Source organism: Scyliorhinus canicula, chromosome 2 (assembly GCF_902713615.1).
Source record: "Scyliorhinus canicula chromosome 2, sScyCan1.1, whole genome shotgun sequence".
NCBI lineage: Eukaryota > Metazoa > Chordata > Chondrichthyes > Carcharhiniformes > Scyliorhinidae > Scyliorhinus > Scyliorhinus canicula.
The window spans coordinates 43,774,559-43,802,328 of NC_052147.1; the positions used below are offsets into that span (position 1 = coordinate 43,774,559).

A 27,770-nucleotide genomic window follows, 5' to 3' on the forward strand; every position below is an offset into this window, starting at 1 on the left:
GGAAGAGTCATCTAGCTTCAGCTAGAGGGAGAGACACCAGGCAAAACTCTAACTGTGAATGACTGTTCTGGGGTTAAATGTTACCAGGCAGGGAAAAGAAAAGAATGAAGAAAAATGAAGCAAATCCTTGGAAGCCAAAAATCACAGGTTCAAAGAGAATTGACTGTCTGCCTAAAGAGCAGTGTCGAGGATAAGTGTGAAGTGGTATTTTAGATTGTGTTAAAACAAAAGGGGAAAGTTCTGTTTGGTGGTTTGAATAATAAGTTGCTTACATAAATAGTGTTTAGTCAATGTTTAGACAACATTGCTCTGAATTTGTTTGTTACAATAGAGGTCTTAAAACTTGAAATCTTGATATGTCATCCGTTCAGCTATTAACTGTAAGTTTGAATTAGACATAGACATAGAACAGTACAGCACAGAACAGGCCCTTCGGCCCTCGATGTTGTGCCGAGCAATGATCACCCTACTCAAACCCACGTATCCACCCTATACCCGTAACCCAACAACCCCCCCCCCCCCCCCCCTTAACCTTACTTTTAGGACACTACGGGCAATTTAGCATGGCCAATCCACCTAACCCGCACATCTTTGGACTGTGGGAGGAAACCGGAGCACCCGGAGGAAACCCACGCACACACGGGGAGCACGTGCAGACTCCACACAGACAGTGACCCAGCCGGGAATCGAACCTGGGACCCTGGAGCTGTGAAGCATTTATGCTAACCACCATGCTACCGTGCTGCCCCAAAATCAAAATTGATTTTGAAAAGTTGCTGGTCTCTACAGAGACCACAACAACGCTAAAAATGATCTGGTTATTTATCTCATTATCATTTGTAGACCACTGATCGGTGAAATTAGCTGCGTTTCCCTTACATTACAACTATAATTCATTGACTGGGACTTCCTGATGGATGGCACTAAATTAATGCAAGCTTTTTCTTTCTAATTTCAATTTTCGTCTTTTGCCTCTATTTTTGTGGAGTAACTTGTCTCACATGCTTGGCTGACTGGGATTGGAATCTACGAATCCAGAAATAGTGAGTTAGCCTCTTGACACAAACCACTGAAGACTTGCTGAGTAGCATACTAACTGAACAATTAAACTTACAAATAAACATCACTGACTGCATAGTGCATTTATCAAATGCCTCTGCATTTAAGCACATTGTATGGCAGTCAAACATGAGTATCCACTTAGTCAATGGCTGGCAAATTAATTTTTGCATGCAGTTATGATATCACATAAACTTTGTCACAATACTGTTAGACTTGATTAAAGTAAAATGACAAGTTAAGTAAATAATGGGCATCATAATCATTTGAATTTTTTTAATGTTTATACTCATAAAATTTAATCCCATGAAAATGTTGACTCCATGATTTTTGGTCTAAAAAAACTTTAACTTTACTTCATAAAAGTCAACCCTAATTTTTCAGGGATCAAAGACCAAAAATATCAGTATTTTTGACGCCGTTCATGATTCGATTTCATTGTAAATGTTTACTACTAATTAAATAGAGTGTCGATAAATAAATGCTTAAAATTTTGTTTTTATTCATTGATTCAAGTTATTAAAGTGATCGAGATATCAGGACATGTGGATACAGTGGTTAAGAAGGTGTACGGCATACTTGCCTTTATTAGCCGAGGCATTGGGTTTAAGAGCAGGAAAGTTATGCTGGAACTGTATAAAACATTGGTTAGACCACAGCTAGAGTATTGTGTGCAGTTCTGGAATCCACATCATAGGAGGGTCTGTGATAGCACTGGAAAGGGTCCAGAGGAGATTTACCAGGATGTTGCCTGGGCTGGAGAGTTTTAGTTATGAAGAGAGATTGGATTGACTGGGGTTGTTTTCCTTGCAGCAGAGGAGACTGAATGGGGGGACATGATTGTGGTGTATAACATTATGAGGGGCAGAGATAAAGTAGACAAGAAGAAACTTTTCCACTTGGTAGATGGGTCAATGACCAGGGCGCATAGATTTAAGGTACGGGGCAGGAGGTTTAGAGGGAATGTGAGAAAAAACATTATCACCCAGAGGGTGGTGGGAGTCTGGAACTCACTGCCAGAAAGGATGATGGTGGAAGAGACCCTAATAACATGAAGTGAAATGAAATGAAAATCGCTTATTGTCACAAGTAGGCTTCCTATGCTATAGACCTCTATGACTCATATTAGGAATGATAAATAGAGTTATGATTATTAATTACTAATAATTAATGTATATAGTTGATAATATTATAAAATAAATAAATATTAGATAATAAATATAAATTCTTAGGAGTTGTTCATTTTTTATTTTATTCCATTATAGATAATTTTTGGGATTTCACTTAGGTCCAAATCAAGCAGGCACGTCGACCTCTCAATAAACATTATCTGTGCAATCAACCCCATAACCTTTGGCATAAAAATAGGTCTCAAAAGTTTGACTCTTACACCAGTATATACAGCAGCTAAATCAAATGCAGAAGACAATATTAATTAAGAATTCAGACTTAAATAGAATTCAGTTCTGTCCGTTCCAGCAGATAGGGCACAATAAAGGAGGATTTATTTCATTCCTGTCACCATCCTACAGGTTACAACACAAGTGGGAATTTAAAAATATTATAATAGGTTCCCTTGTTCAAAATCTTGGACTAGCACTTCACACATTTAGAAACATATACATGTATTTATGACAAATATCAGAAACATTCAAACAGTAGTTATTAACAAGATGATAGAATGTGTTCTAACAATTATAAATGTCCTTAAATAATACAATACAATATAGGCGTATTTGATTTACCAAATAAGACTCAGATGGATGTATAGTTTTTTCCATAATTTGTCAATTTATTCATACTTGGAAATATAATTTTGACTGAAAGGTCTTCATTTTTATCTTGGAGAAGGTGCTTCCTCTGTTTCCAGAGAAGATGCCGATATTTAGCATTTGCCAGCCATATTTCACACTTGGAGAAGAAAATAATCCCTGTAGTCCCCAGGATCACAAGACATGTCAATAATCCAAGTACAGTAAAGCAGATCACTTGGCTACTATTGAGAAGTGAGCTGGATTTGTGAATGGTCTCTTTGACTGTGATCTTGAGCATCCCATTACCTTGTTGATGTGTTGTTTTATGAATGGCATGCACTGGTGGGTGGATAGCCTTGCCATGCCTGACCCAATCTGTTCCTACGTGCACATTTTGCTTTGCGTCATGATTAACACTCTCAAACGTTTGGTGACGGCAGGTTTCTCCTCCATATTCAGGCAAGCACGCACAATCAAAGCCTCCTCCAGGATGATCACGACAGGTGCCTCCATTTTGACATGGATGGCTAAGGCAAGATGCGACTGAAGAATCACAGGACTTGCCAGTGAATCCACCAGGGCAAAAACAGCTGAATCCAGAAACCAGATCCGTGCAGGTTCCATTGTTGGCACAAGGGTTTGGGTTGCAGTTATTGATGCTTATTTCGCAGAAGTTCCCAGTAAAACCTGGCAGGCATAGGCAGTAAGCCTCGTCTGCAAAACCATTATCATCAAAGCAACTTCCTCCATTCTGACAAAGTGGCCTGCAATCAAATAGATAAATAACAGATATTGCTGAATGGATCTATCAATTGTGGTATTATAACTATCAGCATTACAAGGGTTAATGTAATATTATGAATAACCACTAGAGGGAGCTGCAGATACAACTATATGAAGCAGTGATGCTAGACCTTAGGGGAGGACTGTATGCAGGAGACAGATAGTGAAGGTCCTAAGAGCAGTTAGTGTGAGAATATTAGATTATAGTTTATACCAGTAGTGAGATTAGCAGTAGATGAGTATTGTTCAATTCTGTATTCTAAAGGACTTTGGGCGCGATTCTCCCGAGTTACGAAAACTCGGGAAGCTGTCGTCAAAAACGGGCGCGTTTGACGCCAGCCTCCGCCCCCCCCAACCGGGAACCGATTCAGCTCCCCGGTCGGAGCTAGTATCGCGCGGCCGTGAACTCTGGCATCGCGTGCTTAACGAATTTCGTTAAGCCCGCTAGCCAGAGTTAGCGACGGCTGACGCGTCAGATGACGTCAGCCGCGCATGCGCGGATTGGACGACTCCAACCCGCGTATGCGCGGATGATGTCATCGCGCTTGTGCGTGAAACCCGTGCATGCGCGGGCCGTTATGCCCCGCAGAAGCCCCGCGGATGGATCCATCGGGGCGGCGGAGGGAGAAAGAGTGTGCGGGGTAAGTACCCGCAGCCCGCGATCGGTGCCCACCGATCGCGGGCCCATGGCACCCTTGGCACGGCCGTTGTACGGCCGTGCCAATCGGTGCCATGGTTCCCGAGAACGGGACTTTACGGCCGTTTTTACGAACGGTCAGAGCAGGTGTGTTTTACGCTTGTAAAAACGGCCGTAAAGGCCTTGGAAATCGGCCCATCGGCCAGGAGAGAATCGCTGCTCGCCGCAAAAAAACGGCGGGCAGCGATTCGTGTCGGGAGGCGGGCGTGGGGGGGGGGGGGGGGGGGGAATAGCGGGAGGGCGTCGGACCAGCGTGTCCGTAAAAATTTACGCCGCCCGCTATTCTCCGAATTTTCGTGAGAGCGGAGAATTGCGCCCTAAGTGTCGAAACCCAGTTTAGTAGTGCAAACAAAATCATAGCTTTGTTTAAGTAAAAACTATACTGTGGTCTTTGTGGCCAACCATCCAAAGTAAGCAACACAAAGAACACCCTATCAATATTCTTAAAACTGTGACACAGACTATTTGGAATCCATGATTAACATGTAATAGTCCTGTCTATTCTTATTTCCTTGAAAAATGGGTGATGATACTGTAAAAGAAAACGGGCAGAGATTTTTCTGTTCCTATACCTGGGCAAATTGATCACCCAGAGGTGATCAATGTAGGAAAGCTGTGCAGGGAAGAGTGTATTCCACTAGATGAGCCACTTATTTTTGTGTCTCTTAATTTAAATTAGTTTTTTAAAAAAACCAATCCGGCTCTCTTATGGTCATTCTCTTCTCTTTGCTTTGTTTCCCAGTTTAAAGGGCATCAACGTAATCCAATTGCTTCCAACACAGAAATAAAAATCTGCTCAAATATGACAAAGATGCCTGCTATTCTTGCTTTCTCCAGAGGTGATCCTGCAACCTCTCTCCACCTGTTGGAACAAACTCAACTGAAATTTGTACCATTCTTTGCCAATTAACTGTGGGGTTCAATGGACTTTAAAACCTGCTGCTACTAAATACAGTAGAACTCCATTGCCACAAATAATTCTCTCTCTGCACTCTCACTGTGAGGGTCTTGAAGTACAGTGGGTCGCGTCCCTGCCTCTGAGTCAGAAGCTCTGTGTTCAAGTCCTGTCTTGCAATAAGAACATGCAGAAATCTGCCCTGTGCATCAGAAGGTGTGAGAAGGGAAACAACTCCTCACTGTTGCTCTTCCACATTTGCACAAAGGAATTATTCTACGATTATATGCATATAAAGTGCAAGCTGTAAAAAAAATGTCCAGAAAGCCAGTTGCACAAGTGTACTGTTCAATAGCAGCAATTGTACATTATTTGCAATTGTGAGGCAGACCCGCAAAATGCAATGGTTTAATATACATATGGGTCGAGACATTGGGGGAGCACGCCAATGTCTGAATGAGTGAATGAGGGTATTGCGCAAACCTGTGCCCTTTGAGGGCATTTCAGGCTATTTGTAAAATCTGTGGTGCCAGCTGATTCTAGTTACTTACACATGCAGCATGCAGTCAGTGCTTCTAGTCTCGTTCATTGGCTGCATGTTCTCTGGGAGATTCAATATCAGGAGACCATCATGCAACATAAAGGCAGCCATCAACTCTTAAAGGAGGGTTAGAATCTGGCTGCAAGACGTGTTGTGCTACGTGTCCAAAATGTTTTACTTCAAGTGGCTTTTGAGGCACAGACGATAACATCATTTAAGTGGGGATTGGAAAGAATTTGAAAGGATATGGAGAAAAGAAAGTAAAATGGAATCGGATTATTTGGCTACAGTTGAGCTTGCTCCAGCACAAGTGCAATGAGCTGAAAGGCCTCTTCCTCTGTTCCAATTTGTCTTATTATTGAATACTGTTCAATGTCCGACCTGACAAAGTGATTTTCAAACCACCTGCTGCACAGTTAAAAATAGATATTTTGCATCTTTGGTTTATTCTTCAATATGACTTTTTCAGAAGTGTAATAGAGCATTCAAATTAATTCTGAGACAGCATAATGCACTTTTATCTGCCAATGACACAGGTAGTATAGGCATGAATGCAGGAATATCTAACTTGAGTCTTTTGGGGCCCTGGTCTCTCTCTCTTAGGCATGTGAACAGGATGGAAATCAAAACAAACAAGTTGAAGTGGTCGCATTTGTAAAGTAGTAAAAGACAAATTTAGGATTGCTTTCAGGAAATTCTTCTTCATTCACAAAATGATCAAACATAGAATAGATTGAGATGGGAGAAAAAAAATGCTGGAATTATTTATGAATCATTCAAATGCTAGAGTGGAGGACTTTAAGATCATTCTGGTTGGAGGAAGTCAGATGAACCAAATATAGTTCCCTTCTAATATCTATTATTGAATCTGCCACAGGCTGCTTGAAAGCCTGTCACTTTGAACAGCATGTAGGAAGTATCCTTTACCCACTGGTGTAGCAGAGCCCTTTCCTGAGTTGACAATGGTTTCCAAGAAACTCCTGTCCACAGATACATATGTAGCCACCATCTTCACTCTCTACACAGGTAGAATTATTAACACAGGGCTGTGTGAGCGAGCAGCTGTGTGTGGCTGTAATTAAAAAAAAGATGCAGTTAATTAGAACAGGGAAACATTCATGAATATAAACACATTAACAAAGGAGATGTTCCGTTTTTAATGGTTATTAATTCAAATAGTTTAACTAATGCATTGTGTTCAAGGCACCTAAACAGATACATATCAATTATTCAATACGCATGAGATTATACTTGATACAGTTGAGGATGGCAGAGTTCTAAAACTGCCTGTAGTTACCTCAGAATGCCCTTAAGAATCACAGATCATCTCGGCGCGGAAGGGGATTTCATCTTTTTGAAAGAATACATGGGCTGGATTCTCCGATTTGCAGACTAAGTGGTGACGCCGGGGTGGGAACAGTGGTGTTTTACACCAGAAACATGGCGCAAAAGCTGAACCGATCCTCCGTCCGGTGGGGGGCGTAAAGCCCCCATCTTTAGCTGCGGATACGGCCGGAGAATTGCCGGGTCCATGGCCGTGCATGCGCAAGGTGGCGACCGACAGCAGCCGCACCGTGCAACATGGCTCCGGCCGCACATGGACCTGGCCTGCTAAAAACTGCCCCCCTGTAACCAGTCTCACCACTCCCCCACCAACCCCCCCCCCCCCCCCCCCCCCCCCCCACACACACCAGTCCCCCCCCCAAGTCCCCGACGAAGGCTCTTGATAGTAATCGACTATTTCCTGATAGATCTGATAGGTAAAAAGGCTATTTTGGTGTAAATATTAAGACCCAGTTTTAATACCCATTTTAAAATGAGGGTTTCAGCATTCATAACCTCAGGTCATGACAAAGCACACAGCTTCAACAGAGACACACAAAGCCTGACCCATGCATAAACTCATTGGAGATAAAAACAACATTTTCACTAAGCAAGATGAAAAAGCTATTGTTCTAATAAACATATTTTCAAAGCCAGTTTGACATTAAGAAATGAGCTGTACCAATAATCAGATCAAGGCCAAGTAAGCACCATAGCAACATGAAGGCACCATTGTCCAGAATATGGATAAAAGTAAAGTCAGCAGAAAACCAGCAGAAACCAACCTTGATAAAAGCGCAGAATTGCATTCTATAACATACGCAAATATTCAAACATGAAACATTCAGAACTTATGTTGCACATTAAGGATTGACAGGTAACCATCAAATCAAATGTATTTGTTCCTAACCCAAACCAATTAGGAAGACATAGAGGTGTAGTTAGATGACTAAAGTCTGATAAGATTCTCCTTAAACATGATGGTCCGTACGACCATCTTTATCCAGGATCATCCTATACTTTGATCTAACGACTCGCTATTTTCATATTTTCACTTTTCCACTCTAACTCTTGAAGTAAATGCAAGCTGTTTTGCCGTAAGCAAGAAACCATTTCTATATTATTTTGAAAGTTAAATGGTTTATAAGTTACTTCTCTTTAAGTCCTTTTGCTAGCCGGACTTTATGGAGAATAGATTTATGTTTCTCTCAATTGTAATCAAATAGAGGCAATAAAGATTCTTGTTTGCATCCGAGAAGTTTAACTCCAATTTCTACTGAGATTTAGTGTCGCAAGAATTCACTAATTCCTGCCAGTCCTCCTGCCACTGCAACGGCTCCTCTCCCTGACTGTGACGGCGCTGAATTCAGTCTGCAGCCGGCATGCGAGGTCCTAGAAAAAATAAAACCATAAGAGTTCCATGCCGTCGGGAACTTGGCCCATTGGAGGTGGAGCATCGGGAGAGGGCCTCAGATGACATCCTGAGGCCGTCCCGACGGCGGGTACTCCATTTTTGAGGGGGCGGAGCATCGCAAAAGTGGCGCCGCCCCCGGTTTCGATTTTGCCGTTGGCGACCGGAGAATCCTGTCCATGATATTTTAAATCAGTCTGTTATTAATCTCGAACTTGAAATCTTAAAAATAACCTATCCAATGGTAGGAATTGGCTATGAAAGCAATTACAGATTTTTTGAAGCGACTATGAATTCTTATCCTGGTGGTGTGTGAGCAGAGGAGTGGGAATGGATCCACCCACCCACATGAATTATTCATCACTAAACCTTGCAGTTTTCTTCCAGGGCAAATAGCTTTGGAACACCAATGCTACTCCTGGAAGACTTACCCCCACGGGGAGGGAAATCCAGGATATGGCCAGCCATCACTCCTTGATGAGTAGCAGCAGTTTTAGGGTGAGGGGCTTAGCTGAGCAGCTGGAAGAGCTCCACATTTATCAGATATACCAGTGAAGGTGTAGCAAGAATAAGAAAGGCTGGAAGAGGCTGTTGAGAATGAAGACAATCATTTCCATAAAGAGTACAGGTAACTAGTGAAGGAGTTGGCAGACAGAGTAGATCCAACCTGCACCATCCCAAGAATTGCCACACAGTGTGGAAAGTAGCTAAATGACCACGCAAGTGCGGTCAAGGTAAGTCAAAGCTACTTGAGCACTATAATCAGTGGCGGGAGGTGATGGAATTTTATGAGGACCTGTGTGTGGCTGTTACGCCACCATCCCAATTCAGGCAATAAATCCCCTTTAATATGGAAATTGAGGTCCTCTGGTGTAAATAGAGCTGAGGTTACCATTTTAGGGATGAGCTGGTCAGGGACCAGGAGCCAAGGGCACTCGACATCCACTGCAGAGTTCTGACTTCATTTCTGTGCATGCTTTCTTTTTTGTTGGGTTTTAGATGTATAAATATGCAGGCATGCAGATTTCTGTCTCACAGCCCTCGGCTTCGTGAGGAATTTGGAGCAAAAGCTGACAGTATGGTTGACTTTCTTTGCTAAAAGTACTGAGCAATCAGATATGGTCGCCTTTCCCTGGCTTCCAGCTCCCTGGTTACACATTCTAATTGTCTTTAAATCTTTCTGGAAGCAGCAAGTCTTTCCAATTGATTTCAACCTGAATAAAAATTGAAATATATGTATAATGGGTGTTAATCCAAATTGATTAATGTTAAAATTACCCCGAGCAGTTTGGTTCTCCCCTCACACCAGGGAAACGCTTCCCTGAGCTGCCAATGGCACAATGGCACTGGAATGTTGTCACACAGAAAACATTGAAACAAGGAAAAACCATAACTAGCCGAATACATTGGTCTACCGGCCTGCTCTGTCTGAATTCTGTTTACATGCCAAACAGGTTTAGTAGTGTGGTACTCAGAATGGCTAGAAACCAACTTTGAAGATCTTCATTGATTGAAAATTAGGAGTTAAATTAGGAATTTGTCCTTCACAGTAGAATAATGGTTAAATGGAAAATATTGGTTGAAATTCTACAACCTCGTTTATTGCTGGGATTTTCTGTTGCCGCTGAAGCTGAATGGAATTTGGATGGAAAGCCAAATTTTCCATTCTTGCGTGCCCCACCACGGACAAAACCAGGGAATCCCGCCCAATATAAGAACATAAGAACATAAGAACTAGGAGCAGGAGTAGGCCATCTGGCCCCTCGAGCCTGCTCCGCCATTCAATTAGATCATGGCTGATCTTTTGTGGACTCAGCTCCACTTTCCGGCCCGAACACCATAACCCTTAATCCCTTTATTCTTCAAAAAACTATCTATCTTTACCTTAAAAACAGTTAATGAAGGAGCCTCAACTGCTTCACTGGGCAAGGAATTCCATAGATTCACAACCCTTTGGGTGAAGAAGTTCCTCCTAAACTCAGTCCTAAATCTACTTCCCCTTATTTTGAGGCTATGCCCCCTAGTTCTGCTGTCACCCGCCAGTGGAAACAACCTGCCCGCATCTATCCTATCTATTCCCTTCATAATTTTAAATGTTTCTATAAGATCCCCCCTCATCCTTCTAAATTCCAACGAGTACAGTCCCAGTCTACTCAACCTCTCCTCATAATCCAACCCCTTCAGCTCTGGGATTAACCTAGTGAATCTCCTCTGCACACCCTCCAGCGCCAGTACGTCCTTTCTCAAGTAAGGAGACCAAAACTGAACACAATACTCCAGGTGTGGCCGCACTAACACCTTATACAATTGCAACATAACCTCCCTAGTCTTAAACTCCATCCCTCTAGCAATGAAGGACAAAATTCCATTTGCCTTCTTAATCACCTGTTGCACTTGTAAACCAACCTTCTGTGACTCATGCACTAGCACACCCAAGTCTCTCTGAACAGCGGCATGCTTTAATATTTTATCGTTTAAATAATAATCCCGTTTGCTGTTATTCCTACCAAAATGGATAACCTCACATTTGTCAACATTGTATTCCATCTGCCAGACCCGAGCCCATTCACTTAACCTATCCAAATCCCTCTGCAGACTTCCAGTATCCTCTGCACTTTTCGCTTTACCACTCATCTTAGTGTCATCTGCAAACTTGGACACATTGCCCTTGGTCCCCAACTCCAAATCATCTATGTAAATTGTGAACAATTGTGGGCCCAACACGGATCCCTGAGGGACACCACTAGCTACTGATTGCCAACCAGAGAAACACCCATTTTTCCCAACTCTTTGCTTTCTATTAATTAACCAATCCTCTATCCATGCTACTACTTTACCCTTAATGCCATGCATCTTTATCTTATGCAGCAACTTTTTGTGTGGCACCTTGTCAAAGGCTTTCTGGAAATCCAGATATACCACACCCATCGGCTCCCCGTTATCTACTGCACTGGTAATGTCCTCAAAAAATTCCACTAAATTAGTTAGGCATGACCTGCCTTTTACGAACCCATGCTGCGTCTGCCCAATGGGACAATTTCTATCCAGATGCCTCGCAATTTCTTCCTTGATGATAGATTCCAGCATCTTCCCTATTACCGAAGTTAAGCTCACTGGCCTATAATTTCCTGCTTTCTGCCTACCTCCTTTTTTAAACAGTGGCGTCACGTTTGCTAATTTCCAATCCACCGGGACCACCCCAGAGTCTAGAGAATTTCTGTAAATTATCACTAGTGCATCTGCAATTTCCCTAGCCATCTCTTTTAGCACTCTGGAATGCATTCCAACAGGGCCAGGAGACTTGTCTACCTTTAGCCCCATTAGCTTGCCCATCACTCCCTCCTTAGTGATAACAATCCTCTCAAGGTCCTCACCTGTCATAGCCTCATTTCTATCAGTCGCTGGCATGTTAAATCACTATTAAAATAAAAAATGCTGGTAACACTCCAGGGAGTTAGGGTTAATATTTCAGATCAATATTAAGCCCATGTTTCTCTCCCCGCAAATGCTGTCTAACCTGATGAATGTTCCCAGCATTTTCTATTTTAATTTTAGATTTCGATCATCTGCAGTCATTTGCTTCAAATAATCATGCGATCCTTTCGGATTGAGTCAAATGGCACAATTCAACTAATTGGGAACAAAGTCCCATAGTGAGTGCATTTAGCCATGTGTTTCCCAGCGCTCGCAGTGTCGAGAAACACATGGCTATCCAACATGACTCATGTAGTGTAAGGTGCCTCAGTGGGAACTCGTGGCCGAGGTTGCACATAGCTCGTTTTGTACACTGGGGGGCTCTGCTCACTGGAACTCCCCCATGTAGGGAATGATCTGGATGCCACCCCCCCCCCCAGCCCAAAGGCACTACCGGAGAGACTCAAACCACCACCCCCCCCCCCCCCCATCCTCCCCAGCACCAAAGCAGGGCACCCCGGCCTGATCGCACATGCCCACAAAATGCCAGCTTGGTAGTGCCAACCTGCACAAGTGGTACCGGCACAACCCTGCCCAAAATGCAGTTTGGGGCCTCCCATCCCGTGGGAGACTCCCATAAGTGCCGCTCCATCTATCCCCATTTGTGGGGACCAGTATTGGATGGTGCTCACCTGAGGTCTTCAGGATGAACGGAATGAATCCCAAAGCCTCAGGTACCTCAAGAATCTGTATGCTAGAGTGAGACTAGCTGTCTCACTCTAATATGCATATTTGTCAAAAGGTGATCCCGCCCACAATGGGCAGGATTTACATCACAACGTCTCGCAAGGTCGCGTTGAATCTCACGAGGTATTGTGAGCCGGGAACGGGGTCAACCCGTTTTTTATCAGCCACACTGCGCTGCAGCGAGCTGCTTTTCGGGGACAGGGTGGCCATTAGATTGCGCCCTAAGGGCGAGATTCTCCGCAAATGCGGGACAGACCGTGACCCACGGCAGCCTTCACGCCCACTTCCGGGGCCGATTCTCCCCCTGGGTGGGGCTAGGAGCTGGCCCCATGCGTCACGGCGGCGCGGCCTTGACGACCGTTGTCAAGGCCGCACGTCAAGCATCACGGCGGCTGACACGGCCGATGACGTCATCTGCGCATGCGCAGTTGGCGTCTTTCTCCTCAGCCGCCCGGCAAGACGTGGCGGCTTGATCTTGCCGGGCGGCGGAGGGGAAAGAGTGCGTCTGTTTTGGATGCTGGCCCGACGATTGGTGGGCACCGATCATGGACCTGTTCCCTCCCGAGCACAGACGTTTTGCTCCCATGCCAATCGGGCCTCTAGATGCCCTAAACGGGCATCTGGCGCCCATTTCACGACGGCAGCGAGCAGGTGTGTTTGCTGCCGTGTTGAAATGGGCGTGAAGGCCCGGCCGCTCAGCCCATCGGCCTCGGAGAATCGGCGATTCGTGGTGTGGGTCGGGCGTGGGGGGGGGGGGGGGGGGGGGAGAATAGCGGGAGGGTGTAAAATATGTCGGGAGGCCCTCCCGCTATTCTCCCACCCGGCGTGGGGGGCGGAGAATCGCGCCCTAAGTGTTTTGAGTCACTATTTGAATGCCTTCATTAAGTTACTTCACAGTTATAAATCACACATTAAGAACGATGACATCCTCGGGACTCCTGTAACCATGCCAATATAAACAACTGATACAAAAGCAAAATACTGCAGATGTTGGAAATCTAAAATAAGACTCGAGAAGGCTGGGAATACTCAGCAGGTCAGGCTGCACCTCTGGAGAGAGGTTAGAAACAAAATCAACCTGCCACACCTGTAACTTTTCCCGCTTTTGATGAAAAGTCTTCGGTCTGAAATACTGCCCTGAATTTCCGCTGATTCAGGCTCACTAAGGAAGCTTTTAAAGATTCCTGGTAGGTCACAGTTCCAGGATTCTTGTTCCTATTTCCAGCTATTTTTGAGGGTGCTGCATAACAGTGTGGGTTGTGAACCACACATGGCATTCCTGTGTTTCTCGTTCCATTGCGGGGTGAGTGTTCCAACACCAACAAAACCCCCCTTCCCCCACCCCTCCAACACACACAATCTTGTTGAGTTATGCCCCCTCTATAAGTGGAATGTGGTTCACTGTGTTTCAGAGAATCATGGACCATGGGGGTAACTCTAAACCTGTATCATCAGCCAAAAACATCAGTAATTCAACATTATCATTGAAATACATTGCCCGCTTACCTTCTTAAAGGCTGTCACAGCTATTTCTAGTATCAATGTCAGGAGTTGTTTATCACCTCTAATCTTGGGTAAATAATCACACAAACCAGATAAAAGCAAAATTATATTACAAAGTACTGGAAATGTCAGTAAAACAAAGTTCTCACTGTTTGAAAACCGAAGGTAGTTTTGAGGGATTTATATTTGTATTGGTAAACATTAGAAATAAGGTATAGTTTTTTTTTAAATTTCCAATTAAGGGGCAATTTAATGTGGCCAATCCACCTACCCTGCACATGTTTGAGTTACGGGGGTGAGGCCCATGCAGACATGGGGAGATTGTGCAAATTCCACACAGACAGTGGGAGAGTAGCCTTCAAAGGTAAATCAAGATCTGATGCCATTTTAATACAGTCTGGGAATTGAGAGTTAAAGCAATTGTGAGCAGTTTGCAAAGCAGTTAAGTTAAGTAAATCCTAAAGGAATTGGTATAAAATTCTGGACTGAATTCACTGTTAAAAGTGGAGTGAAGGTTTTGTAATTAAGCATAATTATGAGAGAAAAATTTCAAGCTTGTTTTTAGGAGTTTTGAAACTCTCATGTGACAATCATCTGGGGGATTCTGAGAAGACATCCACAAACATTTATTTGGGGTTCAGAGTGGAGAGTGTATTTTCCCACAGTCATCTTGCTTGCTTAAAAGGGAATTTGTGTTAAGGAGACCAATATAGATTAAGATGTACTTTATAATCCGTGTTAGCCCTGAAACCTATCTGTAATTGTTTAAGTAAGGGAGGAGTAAAGACGCATTGCATCATAATTCCTGTTTAATTTTTTGTTGTTGTTAAAAATAATTTGCAGTCCTGTGACTCTGTTCCTTCACGTTTTGTGAAAAAAAAGATAAAAGTTACTCTTTTGAGCCGGGGTTCCATTCTGGGATCTTCCCGTCCAGTTATATTAACTGGGGTTGAAACACTCACTGCCCTGCAAGCTGCATAAACATTGGCTACCGAGCTGAGTGTGTTAGCCATTCTTGGAGCACAGCCAAGCATTCAGAATGAGCCTATCGGGAAAACACACACATTTGCTTCAGTTGATACAGTTACCAGATGACCTCATTTTGTCTTTTTGACCGAGCTCCCAGAGTGACTCGCGCACTCAGGCAATGTTTGTATAGTTTTCAGGGCAGTGGGTACTTTGTTTGACATCTCTAATGCCTTGTGATAAGTTCATTTTTCTTTGATCTCCATCTCAATTTTGTGAGCCTCTGGTACCCAATATACACAGCCCTTTGGGAGAGAGGGTTTCAGATTTATATTACCTTTCAGGTGAAAAGGTGCTTCATAATTTTGTCTCTGAATGGACGGGCTCCAATTTTAAGGTCATGCCCCCTTGTTCCTGATTCCCCACTACAGACATTAGTTTCTTGCTGTACACCATATCAAATCATTTTAACATTTTAAACACTTTGATCAGATCACGCCTTCATCTTCTCTGACCCTAGTGGAAATACAAGACAAGTATATGCAACCTGTCCTCATAGTATTCCTGGTAATATTTTGAATCTACAGTGACCTCTCTCCAAGGAAAATTCCTGAGGTATGATGCCTAAAACTGAAAGCAGTACTCCAGATGGGGTCTGACCAAGGCTTTGTACAAATGAAATGTAAATACACTTTGTCTTATGAAGGTGGGAACACCAAAATTAATCAAGCAATACAATTGTTCCAGAATCTGCCAAGAGGATTGTAAGCCCCATAATTTCTATTGCATTGTTACATTGTTGAAATGTGTACAAATAACATTCAATCATTTGCTAGGATGCTTTCTAAAAGTCTCCAGATCCATGTACTATGCAAATGTCAGAACAAATGTTCTCCTTTTAAATAATTTTTTTTTACATGTACTGGTATTACAGTGGTGTCTGGGGGCATTAGATAATGAAAGAAGGCTGCAGCTTCATTTATGGGACCAAATAAAAATGTTTCAAGATACTGGATAGCGTTAAAAATGGAAACTAAATTATTGAATGGTACTGAAGATAGGAAAGTCATTTGATCCAACTGGAATGAATCCCAAAAGCTGAGGGAGCTTGGGGAGGATATAGTGGAGCCTCAAGCTGAAATGTGCTCCAATTGTTTAAAACAGGGTCAGTCCCAAAGGAATGGAGGATGGAAAATCTTACACCTCTGCTGGTGAGAGAAAAGGAGCAACTCAATAAATTACAGTCCTTGGTGTAGTTAAGTCCGTTTGGCTAAAAGATTCACAGACTCTTTTAGGAGGGCAGATGTGCTTTACAGCAGTGTTTCTGTCCACCATGTTAACAGGCTTAAGTCGCAGTAATTCAGACCATTTACATACCGAGGGTGGATGACGTAAGTATGTAGGGCACTGAAGAAGCTCCTGCATGAAGACGAGACAGCAAGTGGGTACTATTGCAAGGAACGGCACCCAAACCTTTTATTAGTCTGGAGATTAATGTCCCAAACATGGTTTTATTATCTGCAGGAAATATCTGGACACTAAGCTTTAAGGAATCTATCATTTTTCACTGTATTGGAGATGGCTAAAGAGAGAGAGGTTTTTAAAATAAGGACAGCTTTGAGAAGATAAATAGTCGAAAGGTTGCTTCAACTGGATGATAAATTGGCGAATTGTACATAGATTCAGCGTTATAATAGGAATAACAAAACAAGGTCAATTTTTTTCATGCAGATTTAATAGAATAATTTACTATAAATTGCTATTGGGATAGAAAATATATTTAAAGAAACAAATGAATAAAACGTTCTGGGTAAGGGATAAAAATACATTGTATTAAAACAGCTCCAGTTAATGATTTAAAGGTATTTCTATCTCTAAATTCAAAAATGTTGAAAAATGTTAAGAGCATGGAACAAAATACTAGAATATAGAAAATAAAGTTAAAATAAATCACTTGTTAAAGGGTCATGTCAGCATTCCCGGATAGGTTTCAGTCTTCAAAATTAAAAGTTCCCTGAAAAATAAATTTTCCCAAATTGAACCCAAATTGTTGAATCTGGATATATAATTCATGATATTTTCCAGTTGTTTTTACGTTATGAACTGTATTTTATGATTTTCCTTTTGTGTTTGTATGACACTGCATGAATCAACAGACCTGTGTCGCAGAGGCTGCCTGCCCAGCCCTCCTCACATACACATTCCCAAGGTTTGGTGCAGGTCCCGTGTAAACAGCCGGGAAAAGGGATGCACTTCTTACACAGTTCTCCCTGCCAACCGGACTTACACCTGCGACAGAGAAACAGCCATTAGATTCCAGGCAAAGTATGGTAAATGGTGCCTGGCTATGCACCAGGTTTGCAACCTTCATCCTTTGGCACAGTTTATGAATACAAGCAACATTTATTAGGTAGCAAATAAAAGCAAAATACTGCAGATGCTGGAAATCTGAAATTAAACCAGAAAATTCCGGGGAAACTCAGCAAGCTGGGCGGCATCTGGGAAGAGAAACAAAGTTGACGTTTCGAGTCCGTGAGCTCTGAAGGGAGTCATACGGTCACAAAACGTTAACTCTGTTTCTCTCTCCACAGATGCTGCCGGACCTGCTGAGTTTCTCCAGCATTTTCTGTAATATTTAGATGATGCTGAATTGAATTAATGGCATTTGGTAACTCGAGAGACATAATCACTACAGTACTTGCCTTATTTCATTGCTAGCATTTTCTATTCCTATTTCCATTTTTGCTCTTTTCAAGTTTCTTTTGCTTCTGTTATCTTCTCATATATATTTTCTGCTTTAAATGTACCGAAAGAATGTGTCTAAAGTTAGCACAACCATATTTCACTGAAATAAAAGCAAGTTATCTAGAAATGGTAAAATTCTCAAAGTAATTGATGCCTGACCAGTGAAATTGGCTCAAAAAATAAAACCGGAGTGAAATATTAATGCCAAAGACTTCAAACTTATGGCACTACGTGGTATGATAATTGAAAGAAGGTGGGTGTGATTTAATGGCTGCGTTGCGCCGGCACTAATCTGTGCACGCCGATTAAATTACATGAGAGGCCGAAATCAGGATCTGCACCGGGCATAAATTGGTTCGTGATCTAACTGGCCCGCTCCTGTTGGTGGGTTCCGGATCCCACCTTGAAGTGGAGAGACATCAATTGAGACCAATTAACAGCAATCTCCATCTTCCGGCCTCCCAGGAACTCCCCAGCGAGAGGTCACGCAGGCGTCGTTTAGCACTCTTATTTAAAAATGGCTGCTGAGGGGGTGGGAGGAGGTGAGTAGCCATTTTCACTTTTGGGCAAGCAGCCCAGGGATATTGGAGCTGCTGCCTCAGTGCTTGGGGGTGTGGGAGTGGGGTTCTAGGGTTCCCCAGGGGTTATGGGCCCGGTTGGTGAGTTGGGTATCATCGGTCAAGGGTCACCCCTGAGCTGCGGCGGGGGGGGGGAGGGGGGGGGGGGGGGGTTTAGCACCTGCCGGTCCTAAAGGCGGCTAGCTTTCGGAGCACTCATTCCCCTGAGGAAGGAGCTGTTCTCCGAAAGCTAGTGATTAGAAACAAACCTGTTGGACTTTAACCTGATGCTGTAAGACTTCTTACTATATAAACTTTGAGCTGTACCAAGCACATCAAGAATCCCGGGCAGCAGAATTCTCTGCCATCGGTGGGATGCACCAGGTCCAGGGGGTTATTTGTGACATGCATGTCGCCTTATGCACACTGAGCCATCAGGGAGTGCCCTTCAATAACAGGAATGGGCTCCTCTATGTGAATGTTCAACTCATTTGCAACCACTGCCTCCATTTCATGCACGTGTGTGCACACTTCCCAGGGAGAGTGCATGACAGCTACATACTGGGACCCTCTGAGATCCCTGGCACCCCAGAATGATGGGTTGGCTCTTGGGGGAGAAGGGTTACCCACTGACGTCCTGGCTGATGACGCCAGTGTGGTGACCAGAGTCTGATGCGGAGACCCGCTATAATGTGGGCAATGTTGCCATCCGTGCCGTCATTAAGCGGTGCATTGGACTGCTCAAAATGTGGTTCCGATGCCTGTACAGCTCTGATGGTGCCCTGTGGTACACCCTGATGTACCATCAATTGGACACGAGTCAAGATGAAGATCCAAACATTAGGCTTTAATTGACTAGTTGTGTGCCCGGCAGTCGACTTACAGAGAAAGGCCGACTGCTGGGTCTTACGGGTTCTTATACCCTGCCTCGTAGGCGGGACTACTTGCCTCCCGACCAATCGGTGAGCAGTCACATGTCTAGTGGGGCAGCACGGTAGCATGGTGGTTAGCATAAATGCTTCACAGCTCCAGGGTCCCAGGTTCGATTCCCGGCTGGGTCACTGTCTGTGCGGAGTCTGCACGTCCTCCCCGTGCGTGGGTTTCCTCTGGGTGCTCCGGTTTCCTCCCACAGTCCAAAGATGTGCGGGTTAGGTGGATTGGCCATGCTAAATTGCCCGTAGTGTCCTAAAAAGTAAGGTTAAGGGGGGGTTGTTGGGTTATGGGTATAGGGTGGATACGTGGGTTTGAGTAGGGTGATCATTGTTCGGCACAACATCGAGGGCCGAAGGGCCTGTTCTGTGCTGTACTGTTCTATGTTCTATGTTCTAGTCTCAACCAACCAGCTGAGAGGCACATGACCGGCCTGAGCCAATGGGCAGCGAGTGTTCTGCACCAATGGCAGATAGGTACCGTTGCCTCCTAGTCATATCACCACATTCACCCCTTGTGGAGAAAGAAGCCGGGGGGGGCGGGAGTAGGAAGGTGGGGGGGGGGGGGGCTGTAGGACTGGTGATATGACTAGAGCTTGTGTGGTGTACCAAGGTAATTGGTGGCTGCCCACTGGCTCTCAACGATTGTGCAAAACAATGAACAGTATACAAGTAAAACGAGAGGAAAAAAATGTGCAACATGTACATTGCACCTCTGAATGACACGAGGATAAAAGTCGTCCGCAGGATCCCCACTCCCGACCTGGCTGCCCGCCCCCGGGCCCATCTTGCTCCGGAAGCATGTGCGGGTGCACAAGTCCGACCAGTTGGTTGAACAAGTCCAGTTACTCCACGCTAACCCGCAGCACGATAAAAGTCCAGTGGAAACATCAGATCGACACGATCAGTCTGTCGGGCGCCCTCGATGTTCTGCTGGACCGTCGCAGCGGTGTCGGTGACGTCGGGCCGGTGGCCGTCCTTGACTCCGGGAGCGGCGGTCGTGATCCTGTGTCCGTACCCCTGGTCGGTGCTAGTGAAGCTCTGGCTGGGGGAGGGGGTTTCTGTGTGCTGGTTTGCGGGGGCGCTGGGGGCGCTGGGGGCGCCGGGGGGAATGGGGACTGGGAGGAGGGCGTTGGTGTGGGGGGTTGAGGCCGCAAGCCGGCGGGTGCCAGGTCCCGAAGGGAGACCGTGTCCTGCCGACCGTCGGGATACTCCACGTACGCGTACTGCGGGTTTGCGTGGAGTAACTGGACTCGTTCAACCAACGGGTCGGACTTGTGCACCCGCACATGCTTCCTGAGCAGGATGGGCCTGGGGGCGGCCAGCCAGGTTGGGAGTGGGGATCCTGAGGACGACTTCCTAGGGAAAACAAGACGACTTTCATGAGGTGTTTGGTTTGTGGCAGTGCAGAGGAGAGACCGAATTGAATGGAGGGCGTCGGGGATGACTTCTTGCCAGTGGGAGATAGGGAGATCTCTGGACCGTAGGGCCAGTAGGACGGTCTTCCAGACTGTGCCATTCTCCCGCTCGACATGCCCGTTACCCCGGGGGTTATAACTGGTCGTCCTGCTAGAGGCGATGCCCCTGCTGAGCAGGAATTAACGCAGTTCATCACTCATAAAAGAGGACCCCCGGTCGCTGTGGATGTACGCGGGGTAACCAAACAGGGAGAAAATGGAGAGGAGGGCCTTGATGACGGTTGTTGTGGTCATGTCAGGGCAGGGAATGGCGAAAGGGAAGCGGGAGTACTCATCAATCACGCTTAAGAAGTAGGTTTTGCAATTGTTGGAGGGGAGGGGACACTTGAAGTCCACACCCCCAGAGGTTTCCCACTTTGTGATGGTCAGCCGTGCTCTCCACAACCCTGGGACAGCAGTGGGCCGACATGCTGGAGGAGGAGGAAGAGGTATCATGCAGCCTCATCTGAGGACCAGTGAGGACCTGCAGCAGCAGCCACAGGAAGGACAGGCACGACAGCAAGCGTCCGACATGCCTGGAGGGGTCAGGGAGGCCCTCATCCTTGCCCACTTCTATGAAGCTTTGCCCAACAGCTCACCCCTTCTCCCTCCAAATCCTTCCTTCCTCCTAATCCTTCCTTCACCCCCAATGACCCCATCCCATTCTCCTCCTTCCCACCCACTTCTCCCCTCCCTCCCCTCCATTTCTCAACCCTCCCACACTTCCCCCATCTCCTCAACTAGCCTGTTCCACCCTCCCATGGTCTGTGTAACATGACTGCAGGATATCGGCACTGTCAATGGGTCAATATACAAGTCAGGAGAGTGATGGTAACCCGCTGTGAGTCAAGCTCTGGTGCTCCTCAGTCTATGTCAAAGTCGCCTGCATCACCTGCACGTGGTCTGCATCTTGTAAGACCACTGTGTCCATGGGGGAACAGACAGCAACAGAGAGTGGGGGTGCAGGCTGGTCTGCTGTGAAGAATAATGTGACAGAGGCTTCACATGTATCAGGTGTAATATGCTTGAACTGGGAACATTTGAAGCTTCCATTGCTCCTAGCTACAGATGGTCCCCCCCCCCCCCTCCCCCGCCCACAGTGCCCACTCAGTGATCCTCAATCTTCTTAAGCTTCTGTGCTCTGCCATTACATCCAGGTGTGGCCCCAGGATACACATCAGAGTTGAGGGCTTCTCATGTCTCCTGCTGCTTCTCATGTCCTGTGGCCTTTGATGCCCTGTCTGCACCATAGTGTTGCCACAATCTGTAATGCGCCTCAGTGACTTGGACATGTGGTCAGTAGTGAGGGTTAAGGATCATTTTCTTTTACATGAACTCACTTGGACCAGGTCAAAGGGCAGTGGATCCTCACCTTTACAGCACAGGCCAACCTCGCTGTCAGTGACTGCTATCTACACGGCCAACCCCACCATCTCCAGGGCACATTCCTCATGGGTCTGAGGACTCTGATGTCCAGTATCCCCAAAGCGTGGAGCAGGTCTATGCAATACCATGGCTGTGGGCTGCCTTGGAGCTGGTTCAGAGGGAGCAGTTTATGAGCAGCTCCTTTTGTTAGCGAGGAGCCGCCAGGCACGATTCAGGCGAATCAGCTGCCGGGACGGCCAGTTCCGCAGTGAAGCTCATGGGGGATCAGTGCCGTTAAATATGGGCCGTGGCCTCACTGGCTATCTGGCAAGAAGCATCTGGGAAGTCCTCTTAGAGTTTTTCCCGTTAAAACACGCCCAATATTTTCTTCTCAATTTAAACAAAACCAAATTTTGACTGAATAGATGGGTAGGTAAATTTCGCCAAGATCTCTGCCAATGATACCTGGACAGTTTCTGTTGGCACAAAAGTTTTTGAAAATAAATTTGGAGTATCCAATGCTTTTTTTATCCAATTAAGGGGCAATTTAGCGTGGTCAATCCACCTACCCTGCACATCTTTGAGCTGTAGAGGGTGAGACCCATGCAGACGCGGGGAGAATGTGCAAACTCCACACGGACAGTGACCCTGAGCTGGGATCGAACCTGGGACCTCAGCGCCATGAGGCAGCAGTGCTATACACTGCTCCACTGTTCTACCCAGTGTTGGTACATAGGTGATTTTCCTCTAATCGTTTCTCCTCGCAATCCGAAATGCTTCACAGCTCCAGGGTCCCAGGTTCGATTCCCGGCTGGGTCACTGTCTGTGTGGAGTCTGCACGTCCTCCCCGTGTGTGCGTGGGTTTCCTCCGGGTGCTCCGGTTTCCTCCCACAGTCCAAAGATGTGCGGGTGAGGTGGATTGGCCATGATAAATTGCCCTTAGTGTCCTAAAGAATAAGGTTAATGGGGGGGTTGTTGGGTTAAGGGTATGGGGTGAATATGTGGGTTTGAGTGGGGTGATCATTGCTCGGCACAACATCGAGGGCCGAAGGGCCTGTTCTGTGCTGTACTGTTCTAAATAGTTACTTCTCTTGACAGCATGTGAACTAAGTCACAGGACCACAATCGAACATTTTATGCTTAACTTACAGGTGTCCAGTGTGATACACCACTCCACCACCTCCTCAAATTCACATCAAATATTTCACTTCAAATTGACATTTAAGACAAATAAAAATGATGTTGTATTATCTGTGCCAAGTGAGATAACCATTCCTGTAAGCATGGCAATGTGATATGCTTTTCAAAGCAAAACAAAGTAAAAGAATAATGGAAGGTACTTATTGCAATTAAATTAAATAAGGCTGCCTGGACAACTGCCTGGAAAACTGGAAATCAAAATGCGTACAATGACTCAAAGCAGTAGTGGGATGCGGACAGGTATTATAAATAAACCTACAACAGCACGATAATTAAATTATTCTCTCAAAATCAAAGGCACCTTGTAATTTTATGCTCGGTTGTATGAATTTGCCAGCAGAGGAGAAAGCACGATGTTTTAACATCCACATTTGGAAAATCAGAAATAAAAAGATACATTTGAAACATGAAACGAGATAATATAAGAAAAATAGGTTATTCAGAAAATCAATCAAAAGTTAAACATAAATTACTGAAAACATAAGAAAGCACACGGGAAGTGTTTTAAATTTAATTCCGAGATGTGGGCATCACTGGCTAGGCCAGCATTTAGTGCCAGTCATAGTTGCCCCTGAGGAAGGTGGTGGTAAGGTGCCTTATTGAACCGCTGCATTTCCCAAGGTGCAGGTACACCCATTGTGCTGTTAGGGAAGGAGTTCCAGGATTTTGACCCTGCAACAGTGAAGGAACGGTGGTATGTTTCCAAGTTGGGGTGACGAGTGACTTGCAGGGGAACTTCCAGGTGCTGGTGTTCCAATGCACCTGTTGCTCTGTTCTATATGGTGAGTGGTTGTGCATTTGGAAGGTGCTGCCTGAGAAGCTTTGATACGTTCCCTGCAGTGCATCTCGTAGATGGTATGCCTAGCTGCCACTATTAGTTGGTGGTGGAGAGAGTGAATGTTTGTGGAAAGGGCACCAATCAAACAAGCTACAGAGTCCTGGATAATGTTGAGTTTCTTTCTTTTGTTGAGCTGCACTCACCCAGGTAAGTGGGGAATATTCTATCACACTCTTATGTTAGGATCCTGGATGAGAACCCAACTAATTGTAATTTGTAAAACCGTGAGGTAATGCACCACGGCAGTGATAATACTGACCTTATGTTAAAACAAACTTTAATTTCAAAACAGAATTAACCATATTAGCAACAAAGAAATAGCTTTACAGTTAACAGTTCTTAAGTAAAAGAGAAAACATTAACTTACTTCCTAAACCTGCCACTGTATTCAAATTAAGAAAACCAATATATTTCAAATACCACTTATAAATAAAGTTAACAACCAGTTTTCTACTTGCTTCTGTCTTGCAGAATCTTTTAGGGAGAATCTTTCAGGACCAGACTGAAACACCTCTGTTCACATGAGAAATCTAGGTCCAACTGACTTCTCAGACAGACCTGGCTACTCCAGAATTAACTACATCATCTGTACCCAAAGCATAAGGCATTCTTTTTTTCTCTTCTGACAAGATGTCCCTTGACTTGTTTAGCCAGGACCAAACATGATATCCCTCATAAATTCAAACATTAACAATAGTGCATTTATCAAGCAAGAGCATCATTCATTGCTCCTGAAAATCAGTCTTATATCATCATGAAATGCTGAAACATTTGCCCGACAACACTGGATCCTTCATCCAGCCAGACAGACGACTGCCTCTACACAAATGGACTTCTTGGCCTCTTCTATAACCACACACATTTCTGAGACCTTCATCGGTGACAGGCAAGGTACAATCCTTTAAATCCCACAAAAAGATATGATTTGGATTTATTGTCACATGTACTGAGGTACAGTGAAAAGTATTGTTCTGCGTACAATCCAGACAGATGGGTCCACATATGAAAAAACATAGGACATGACAAATCCACAATGTAAATACATAGGCACAGGCATCTGGTGAAGCATACAGAGTGTTGTACTACCCAGTAGAGAAGATGTGTGAAGAGATCAATTCAACCTTTATGAGAGCCATTCAGGAGCCTGGGAACAGAGGGGAAGAAGCTGTTTTTGAATCTGTCAGTCCGTGTTCTCAGACTTTTGTATCTCCTACCTGATGGAAGAGGTTGGAAGAGAGAATAACCCGAGTGGGGGATGGTCTTTGATTATGCTGCCCATTTTCCTAAGGCAGAGGGAGGTGCAGACAGAGTCAATGGATGGGAGGCAAAGAGAATGAGTTCTAGAGAATTGAGTGATCATTTGTGACACCACCAGTGATCTCTGAATGTAAAGCAATGGGAAATCTACGTGAAATCATTTTAGAAACCATCTGAAGATTTGGCAGATCCTTTGAAACATTCTTCTGAACTACTGGGAGGGCACAAATCCCAGTTGAAAACTCCTTAAGCTAGAACATTGAAAATTAAAATGTCATTGCGAGTCTCAGAACTGTTGGGTACGTATCAAACAACAAAGAACAAAGAAAAGTACAGCACAGGAACAGGCCCTTCGGCCCTCCAAGCCCGTGCCGACCATGCTCCCGTCTAAACTAAAATATTCTACACTTCCTGGGTCCGTATCCCACTATTCCCATCCTATTAATGTATTTGTCAAGATGCCCCTTAAATGTCACTATCGTCCCTGCTTCCACCACCTCCTCCAGCAGCGAGCTCCAGGCACCCACTACCCTCTGTGCAAAACACTTGCCTCGTATATCTACTCTAAACCGTGCCCCTTGCACCTTAAACCTATGCCCCCTAGTAATTAACCCCTCTACCCTGGAGAAAAGCTTCTGACTATCCACTCTGTCTATGCCCCTCAGGTCGCCCCTCAACCTCCGTCGTTCCAGTGAGAACAAACCGAGTTTATTCAACCTCGCCTCATAGCTAATGTCCTCCATACCAGGCAACATCCTCGTAAATCTCTTCTGCGCACTCTCTGAAGCCTCCACATCCTTCTGGTAGTGTGGCGACTAAAATTGAACACTATACTCCAAATGTGGCCTAACTAAGGTTCTATACAGGTGCAACATGACTTGCCAATTCTTATACTCAATGTCCCGGCCAATGAAGGCTAGCATGCCGTAACATCGCTGCGGAACACCACTAGTCACAGCCCTCCAATTAGAAAAGCACCCTTCCATTGCTACTCTCTGCCTTCTATGACCTAGTCAGTTCTGTATCCACCTTGCCAGCTCACCCCTGATCCCGTGTGACTTCACCTTTTGTACCAGTCTACCATGAGGGACCTTGTCAAAGGCCTTACTGAAGTCCATATAGACAACATCCACTGCCCTACCTGCATCAATCAGCTTGTGACCTCTTCGAAAAACTCTATCAAGTTAGCCTTCCCTTCACAAAACCATGCTGCCTCTCATTAATACGTCCATTTGCTTCCAAATGGGAGTAGATCCTGTCTCGAAGAATTCTCTCCAGGAATTTCCCTACCACTGAGTAAGGCTCACCGGCCTGTAGTTCCCTGGATTATCCTTGCTACCCTTCTTAAACAAAGGAACAACATTGGCTATTCTCCAGTCCTCCGGGACAGTGAGGATCCAAAGATTTCTGTCAAGGCTTCAGCAATTTCCTCTCTAGCCTCCTTCAGTATTCTGGGGTAGATCCCATCAGGCCCTGGGGACTTATCTGCCGTAATATTTTTCAAGACGCCCAACACCTCGTCTTTTTGGATCTCAATGTGCCCCAGGCTATCTACACACCCTTCTCCAGACTCAACATCCACCAATTCCTTCTCTTTGGTAAATACTGATGCAAAGTATTCATTTAGTACCGTGGCCATTTCCTCTGGCTCCACACGTTGATTCCCTTGCCTATCCTTCAGTGGGCCAACCCTTTCCCTGGCTACCCTCTTGCTTTTTATGTACGTGTGAAAAGCCTTGAGATTTTCCTTAACCCTATTTGCCAATGACTTTTCGTGACCTCTTCTAGCCCTCCTGACGCCTTGCTTAAGTTCCTTCCTACTTTCCTGATATTCTACACAAGCTTCGTTTGTTCCCAGCCTCCTAGCCCTGACAAATGCCTCCTTTTTCTTTTTGACGAGGCCTACAATATCTCTCGTTATCCAATGTTTCCGAAATTTTCCATATTTATCCTTCTCACCAAAGGAACATGCCGGTCCTGAATTCCTTTCAACTGGCATTTGAAAGCCTCCCACATGCCAGATGTTGATTTACCCTCAAACATCCTCCCCCAATCTAGGTTCTTCAGTTCCCGCCTAATATTGTTATAATTAGCCTTCCCCCAATTTAGCACATTCACCCGAGGACCACTCTTATCCTTGTCCACCAGCACTTTAAAACCTACTGAATTGTGGTCATTGTTCCCGAAATGCTCCCCTACTGAAACTTCTACCACCTGGCCGGGCTCATTCCCCAATACCAGGTCCAGTACAGCCCCTTCCCTAGTTGGACTATCTACATCTGGTTTTAAGAAGCCCTCCTGGATGCTCCTTACAAACTCTGCCCCGTCC

The 27,770-nt window shown here is 45.0% G+C and overlaps 1 protein-coding gene across 4 annotated transcripts in view; it reads right to left on the minus strand.

The window, feature by feature from the left end:
- Window positions 1-2,287: 2,287 nt before the first annotated feature.
- LOC119953032 (protein delta homolog 1) overlaps window positions 2,288-27,770 on the minus strand; it is a 102,952-nt gene continuing 77,469 nt past the window's right edge. For all 4 annotated transcript variants that reach the window (XM_038776811.1, XM_038776828.1, XM_038776838.1 and 1 more), the window contains exons 4-6: window positions 17,252-17,382; window positions 6,657-6,801; window positions 2,288-3,577 (exon numbers count right to left, since the gene is read on the minus strand). In XM_038776811.1, the coding sequence (XP_038632739.1) occupies window positions 2,815-3,577; window positions 6,657-6,801; window positions 17,252-17,382 (1,039 nt within the window). In that variant the 3' untranslated portion in view covers window positions 2,288-2,814. The remainder of the gene's footprint in view (window positions 3,578-6,656; window positions 6,802-17,251; window positions 17,383-27,770) is intronic.